Source organism: Sinocyclocheilus anshuiensis, unplaced genomic scaffold, assembly GCF_001515605.1.
Source record: "Sinocyclocheilus anshuiensis isolate Anshui unplaced genomic scaffold, SAMN03320099.WGS_v1.1 scaffold457, whole genome shotgun sequence".
In the NCBI taxonomy this organism is placed as follows: Eukaryota; Metazoa; Chordata; class Actinopteri; order Cypriniformes; family Cyprinidae; genus Sinocyclocheilus; species Sinocyclocheilus anshuiensis.
Genome location: NW_015537939.1, coordinates 3,878,889 through 3,886,809, shown reverse-complemented (window position 1 = coordinate 3,886,809; position 7,921 = coordinate 3,878,889). Strand labels below are relative to the sequence as shown.

Genomic DNA, 7,921 nt, shown 5'->3' with positions numbered 1-7,921 from the left:
CCATGTTTACGTTGTAGTACCCATGTCATTATACACATTTGTGTCCTCATAAAACACACACACACACACACAGACACAGACACAGACACACACTCACACACAGACACACACACACACACCCACACACACACACACAGACAGACAGACACAGAGAAAGCCCAAATATTAGCATGGTGTTGTTTGGGTTCATTTTCTGTTGTTACTCCTGTTGTGTTACTGCCAGTCACTGTGATGTAAGATGTTATTGGTGTGTGCTGAGAATTTTTTTAAGGTTTTGAAACAAAAGCTTCTCATGTTAAGTGTTAGTTTTGAAAAATTCAGTGCAGTCATTTAAAATAAAGCAATCATTAAATACGTGAACATAATGCACAGTTAATCATTTTCACAATATAAAAATAATGACCCTAATGTAATGCCTACTAAATAAATATGGTACTAAATAAAATGCTTATTTTCATGTAATGTGATCTAAATGTATGAGTGTGTCTGCACAAGCTCTTGGAAGGTTCATCCTACAACATTTACCGATTACAAAAAGCACTCCCATTTCATGTATTTCTGACTCATCACACATTTTGTTTATCAGAGGAAATTTTCAGACTGTTTTGTTCTCAGATCCAGGAATAGCATGAAGTGTCCTATCTCTAAATGTTTGTGCACATTTGACCGGATGCTGACTTTCGAGCTTGTGACAGTGTGTCAATTCTGGCCTTGAGATATGAACAGAAGTTTCTCACATTCATTCACGTACATCTAGCATGTCTTAAAGCTGTCATTTACAAAGCCTAAATGTAGCTTTACAAGCTTACAACATAATCTCTGTGCTACGAGAAGATTGTCAAGACAACTAATAAAAGTTAAACGGTGCCAATGCAAACACATTTAGTCTCATACTGATTTAGCATCTCAACTCTGACTCTTTAATATACTCTACACTTATGATATCTTAAAACTTGTACAAAAGAACACATTTTATATGAATATTTTATGATATATTGTTGTTTTGTCCTCTTTGGAGTCCCCATTATATGGAAGAATGGAAGAAAGACTTATGAATGGAAAAAAGTAAGTCTTACAAGTTTGGAAGGACATGAGGTGAGTTAATGATGACAGAGCGTTTATTTTTGCCAGAATGATTACTTTAACTCAATACTCTAAGATGTGCTTTAGTGGTTCTTGGACTGTATGGCTATCCTTGTATCCAAACCACTGTGTTCCCATTGATATCCAGTGCTATACTTGTGAGATACTAATGAGATACCTGCGTTTATCTACAGCATTCTGATCTTTACAGCATGGCTTTCAGCTCTAAAGCCTAAATCGTGTTAGAACTGTAGATACATTTGAGTACATTTTAAATCTAAAACCATTAGTGTTGGCGACGTGATCTCGCGGACTGTGTACGACCGTACGTGACCCGAGATCAAATCATTCCTTGATCACCACCCGTCTCCCCATTGTTTCCTGTCATTTTTTAGCAGTACAGTTGATAAAAGTGGCAAAAGCCCAAAATACAGTTTTTCAACAAAATGAAATGTAACAACGTCTTTGGTTCCCCAAATATAAAGTGAACTGGTGGATGATGTAATCCTGATGTGTGCTGATTTAAGTGGATAAAATGGTCAAGTATCTGATAGGTTACCAGCTATACTGGATGTGGGCATTTAAGTGGCTCAGCAAATTGGATCTTTATGTTAGGCAGGTTTGAGAAAACAGGATTGTAGCTTGTTGCATCATGCTTTGTCATTGAGTCTGGCTGTGTAATGTTTACATTGGGGTTTTTGTCAACATATATGTACTACAAGTCAAACATATGTCAGAAAAATTAATGTTACCTATATAATAAAAAAAAAAAAGACATTTAACATTCTGTGATATAATATTTTCCATGCTTCATCGCTATTTAGAGATGTTTGCTGATGTGTTTGTTAAGTTGACACCCTATGTAAATGATGCAGTAACCTAAACAGAAAAATGCAATTAATTTGTTTAATTTGGGATACTCATGATGAGCTCAGGATATGCGTCTCCATATGGAACTGTAATAAGATTAAGATGCACTGAAATTACAATGAGTTACATTCACCACCAGAAAACTAATCAACAACCTCTAAACGACCATTGGGACTTCAAAACCGGCACATATGGCTGGAACAAAAGAGTGCACCCTCATTGCTGTAAGACCCCCCAAGACGTAACCCTAAGTGCACTAATAAACAGTAATCTGTAGCTGTCTGCATTACAACAGCACATGCATTGCACACCACTCTTGTAACCACAAGCAAGGCTTAGTACAGAACAATGAGTGTGATTGGATTATGAGTCGCAAATCTTTTTGACAGCTCACAGACCACCACTGTCACATGTAATGACATGAAACTCTTTATACAGATTACATCTATACAGTATTAATGTATATATATTTTTTAATGCAGTGTAGTAATTACAGAGCATGTTGTTTTCCTACAGCAAGTTATATTTGGAATGAATTAAGGAACACTCATGATTTCAAGATTAAAATCATTAACAATCATTACAATCTATTTTGTGTGCTTACAAGTAATATGTTTATAGTGTCACGTTGAGATAAATATAAAAGACATTAAAGTGACTATATGGTCAATGTATCAATATATATCTGCATAATTTGTTTCCTTTCTTCAGAATAGTGGCCTTTGGAGAAGTTACCGTAAATTCCCAGCAGAGGGAAGTATACAGCAATATTCTGTTTTGATGTAAGTTTTAGAACATCACAGTAATTGTGTATAACTTATAAAGCTTTTTGAAACTGTACAGTGTGTGAATATGATGTCATAAAAATGTTTATAGTTTATAGTCATGTTTATAGTCATAAGATTGTCTCCTAAATATAGGCCTACAGTTGTATAGCCTAATAATTAATGAAGCATAATATTGCTATATAATATAGGTAGCCTAGTTGTAATAACCCATGATCTTTAAAAGATCGGAAGTGACATTTGAGTCACAGACAATTTACATTTAATTTAGAAAATGAAAACAGTTTGATGCATTGTTCGAAATTAGTCATTTTGGTATGTTTTAGATTAACTGTAGGCCATTGTAAATAATTGATGGGATTGATAATCTATAAATATAAAGCAGCTGATGAAGTGAGGTTGTAAAACTGTAACTTTAGACATTTAATCAAACTATGAATCTAATGACAGAGCTGGATTTAGATGATTCACGTCCAAGAGCCACAAAGCAACTGACGTTAGTTATGTCACTGCTGTTAAGATCCAGAAAGTAGCTACTATAGTTCATACGTTCAATTTTCTCTATTTCCAGTCTTCCGAGACCACAAAACAGCAATTATTTGAGGAACATGATGACTAAATTTAACTGATGACTCACAGACACTGTACACTGGACTCTCTTGTCTCAGTTCAAATTGCGACACGCGCAGTTGGTTTCCTCATAGCGCCATATAAGAAGAAAAAGGGAGAAGGGTCTGGCTGCAGCCTCGCACTTGCATTCTACATTGTAATTTAGTTTCTTTTTTCTTGTCTTCACCACCTGGCTACTGTTGTAAAATGTTGAGCGATTCAAACAAAAAGTAATCAATAAATAGAACAAAATAAAAAAATAAAAGACTGCAAGTGACGTCGCCTAGCGGAAGCGCAAGTGTCTGAGAGTGCAAGCCTGAGAATGCAAGTCTGAGAGTGCAAGTGCAAGGCTGCAGCTAGACCCTCTTGGAAAAAGGAGGTGGATAAAACCCTCCTGTTTGTCAAGCGAAATTTGAATATGCAAAAAATGTAACATCAACGTGCCACCATAAATGAGACACATAGGGTGAAAACAATTAAATATACTGAATTGAAATACAGTGTATGCACTTTTCCATGTCATTTAATAACAGATTGAGTGCGAATGTGAAAACCATATAAAGTTACGGATCCTGCTCCGCCTGCTCTGCCGCCGGTAGTAACGCCTCCGTGAGGTAGAGGACTTTAAAATCCTTCACAGTAAAATGAAAGCAAAAGGAGAGGGAAATTTAGAATGAGAGAAATAAAATAGTAAGAAGCTTGACTTTCTTGCGCAAGACTCTGTGGTGCGAATCAAGTCTCAGGATGAGTTCACAAGGTTCTGAAGATCACAGGTAAGACCCCGGCTGAAGTCAAGCTTCATGCTTAAATACATTTCTCAACTTCTGTTAAGGTGATTTAACTGTCATGTTGTGTTCACAGTGCTATCAAGATGCCCTGTGCGTTTGAGCCTTATAAGAAGCATAAAAACATGGGCAAATGTCTAATCATCAGTAATGAGCACTTCTGTGAGTATTAGCCTGTATTAGCCAGGTTGAAGTTGTCTCTGACCTGCTTCCAGTATTTGGAACTGTTCTTTGCTACATATCTACCCTTTTGAATGGCTAAAATAACTCTAATATTGAACCTAATGCTACTGTAACTCTATTCTGAATTTTAACTTCGCTAAGTGTTAACCCTAACCTTGATTCTTGCTGACTCCAGCTTTTCTGTTTTGAGCTCTTATACCACATCTGCTTACAGTCTTGAGTTCTTATTCATGTGATTTTTATCATGTAAGACAAGTCTTGTTTTGTGGCATTCCTCCTAGTATCCGTTCCTGAAAAATAACCCTCTAGTATTTTCCTGATCACGCTGTCAGGGTTTATTTTGTGATAATGAATGTCTGACTGTAGCATTACATCCACTTTTACTTGGTTACTTGAAATGAATAAGTAGCGATGAGTCGAAATGGTTAAATGATTGTTTTTCAGTCAAAAGAAAAAAAAACACTCAAATCAGTTATTGGGTTTAAATCAGTCTAATGAATCGTGCACTCACTGATTCTGTCAGTCATTATATTAACATTTGAATCATTAATTGAATTGAAAGCCATTCTTTTCAGTATTTTCAACTTCCTCAATAGTTCTATTGGACCATCAATGGAATTGTTAAGTGGAATTGGAACCAAAACCAGAAATGATCAACTCCTTACATATCCATTCCCTAGTTGCTTCTCTTTTTTTTCCAGGCTCACCACATTTGTGTAGAAAGGGCTGTTCAGTAGATGAAAACTTCCTGTCGAACGCGTTCAAGTCCCTGGGTTTTCATCTACAGGTGGAGAAGAACCTGTCAGCTAATGAAATGGTTGGTGCACTGAGGAAAGGTACAGTATGATGTCATTTCCAGTATTCTGGATGTGTTATTGTGCCTGTAGGAACTTATAAACATGGTGTTTGTGCCTCAGTATCTAAGGAGAACCACACAGACAATTCCTGCTTTGTGTGTGTACTGATGAGCCATGGAGAGGAAGGAACAATCCTTGGATCGGATGAGCGCTGGATGCCTGTCAAAACTCTGACCTCTCTCATGACCTCTGACCTCTGCCCTAGTCTTCGGGACAAGCCAAAACTCTTCTTCCTACAGGTAGCTGTCACCTGCAAAAAGCATGGAGCATTTCCATAACATTTTGTCTATTGTTTGACTATTTGTGGTTGTTTTGATTACATATTCAGGCCTGCAGGGGGCTGGAATATGACCCTGGTGTTGAGGCAGACAGTGTAGAAGCACCAGGGGAATTTTCTGGGATATCTGACGTTCCCGAGGCAGATTTCCTCTGCTGTTATTCCACAGTGGAAGGTTTGCATTGCACTGACATAGTTGCAGCATAGGTGGATTTATTGATTTGTATACCCTCTCCACATGCACTCGTGTATTTAAAAACACATTTATTTCTCAACAGGGTACTACTCTTGGAGAAATCCAGAAAAAGGCTCTGTATTTATCCATGAACTTTGCGAGATGTTGAAGGACTGTCATCTAGAGATTATTCAGATTCTGACAAGAGTAAACCATCGTGTGGCCAATCACTTCCAGTCTTACACCACAGACCCGGATACACATAGAAAGAGACAAATGCCGTGCTTTGCCTCCAGACTGACCAAGGATTTTTACCTTCACGTGCCAGAGAAGAAAAATACATTTTATTTTTAAATGACTGGCAGCAAGTCAGTGATAAGGTTTGCGAGGCAGAAATGTATTGATATGTTAGCTCTTATATGCAAATACTTTTCATTCAGTGTTCTGTAAGATACATGGGTTAATCAATTGATGTACAAAACTGTCAGATCAATACTGCAGGTACTTCATCCATTTGATTATTTTCTCTTTTTATTTCTAATAAAATGTTCAAACCAAAAGATAAAATTATTCACAATATAGGTAAGTCTTGCAGCTCATCTAACTATGAAGATCATGTCAATGTTTGTTTCACTCTTTGTTTAGATTATTCATATCATAGTTTTAAAAATATAATTATATACAGTTAAAGATTCAACAAAATCTATACCTAAAAGGCCGTTAATTTGAACATTATAAAAGCATGGTAAAAATGAATAATAAAGTTTTATGTTAAGTTTCTACTAGCTTTAATCAAAATCGAGCTCTGACAGAACAGTGTCCGTACTAAAGAAACACTCATATATCTTTTAGTTGGAAAGTGGAAGACCGCTATCGACTAGGGCTCAAATAAAGTTAAACTATTTACACTTGATGAAAGGTAGTTTTCCTCCTCTCTCTCTCTCCCTCTCTCTCCTGGTCCTGACTGCTTCAGAGCTCTGAGAACAGCCACAAGACAAAACAACTGGCTGGAGAGCAAGAGGATCTGCTGTGCCAGCATGTAATACAAGTAAAAATCCATCAAGAAAAACCACCAGCTTATAAAATGAACTACAAAGGCACCAAAAGATGCCACCCAGGCAATAACAGAGCAGATCACTCTATATCTGAGAGGTTTGTACTTCAGAAAGGTTACAGGATGAACCACTGCCAGGTAACGCTCAACACAGATCAGACACTGAAACAAAGGACGACCAGTCATGATTACTCCTGTAAGAATAGACCACACTATGGAGGAAATTTCAAATGTATACTTGAGAAGACAAATGAGAGTGCAAACAGAGGATGATCTCAGAGACAGAGATGTTCAGACTGAAGAACTCTGCTGCAAGTCCATTCCCTGTTCCTCTTACCATAAGCCATATCACAAAGAAGTTAGTAGGAAAACCCAACAGTATGCTTATGGCATATACTGAGTATTCGTGAAAATAAATGTCCAGTGCAGTGTTATTGAAGTCATCGAAATAATCTGATCCATCTGTGGAGGCGATCTCACAGCAGGAGGTGTTCATCTTCACTATATGCGGAAAAACAAAAACAATTGTTAGTTGGTCAAAGATAGAAAAAAGTAACTTATTTTTCCCAGTACATGTAAAGGACTGTTTTATTTAGATCGCATAGTTCCTGATCTAATTTCTTGCGCTCTAATTAATTGACACACATGTGCGCGGGTTTTTACAAACAGCTGTAGTTTCATTCACATGACTTAACCCTCAAATGGTCCTCGTTTAATGTTTACACTTATGGTCTTTGGGGTCAATATGACCCCAAAATTGAAAGAGCAATTGTAAAAAATATATACATTTTGAATCATACAAATAATATATCATTTTTGATTTTCATTTTTGTTTACATCTCGTCTATACATTAATGCTGTGTTTTGGGAGATATGAAGTACTTTTGTTCATATTTACCACAGAATTCCGCAACTACACCATTAGCTTGCATGTGAAATATAATTTTTTTTTTTATGAAAAAATCACTTAAATGATGATTTAAATTTAATTTAAGTTGTTTCTGGATATTGATGATCTAGGTGTTAGTTGTAGAATTCTGCCATCTGTCGGTTAGAGATAAACCTAAACTTATTACAGTTTAGGAAATAAATTGTTTTGACCAGCAGAGGGCCATAGAGAGCCATTCATTTTACTGGATGTGGCCAACTGCTCTCATCACAACTTTTGTGATACATTTTGTGAATTTATGTATATAAACATTAGAAAAGACATTTAAAATAAATATTATTTCAAACAGTAGAC

The 7,921-nt window shown here is 36.5% G+C and overlaps 1 protein-coding gene across 1 annotated transcript; it reads left to right on the top strand.

The window, feature by feature from the left end:
- Positions 1–3,945: 3,945 nt before the first annotated feature.
- On the top strand, positions 3,946–6,113 carry LOC107662725 (caspase-7-like). Its single transcript, XM_016452809.1, has 6 exons — positions 3,946–4,120; positions 4,209–4,294; positions 5,017–5,151; positions 5,233–5,411; positions 5,501–5,624; positions 5,728–6,113. The coding sequence occupies exons 1-6, from the start codon at positions 4,092–4,094 to the stop codon at positions 5,976–5,978; spliced, it is 804 nt and encodes a 267-aa protein (XP_016308295.1). The 5' UTR covers positions 3,946–4,091; the 3' UTR covers positions 5,979–6,113.
- The last annotated feature ends 1,808 nt before the right edge of the window (positions 6,114–7,921 follow it).

Excerpts from the sequence above, each read along its gene's own strand:
- LOC107662725 (XM_016452809.1), top strand. The coding sequence starts at position 4,092 with ATGAGTTCACAAGGTTCTGAAGATCACAG. Across the intron at positions 4,121-4,208 it reads CAAGGTTCTGAAGATCACAG|TGCTATCAAGATGCCCTGTG; the intron begins GTAAGACCCCGG and ends TTGTGTTCACAG. Across the intron at positions 5,625-5,727 it reads CTGTTATTCCACAGTGGAAG|GGTACTACTCTTGGAGAAAT; the intron begins GTTTGCATTGCA and ends ATTTCTCAACAG.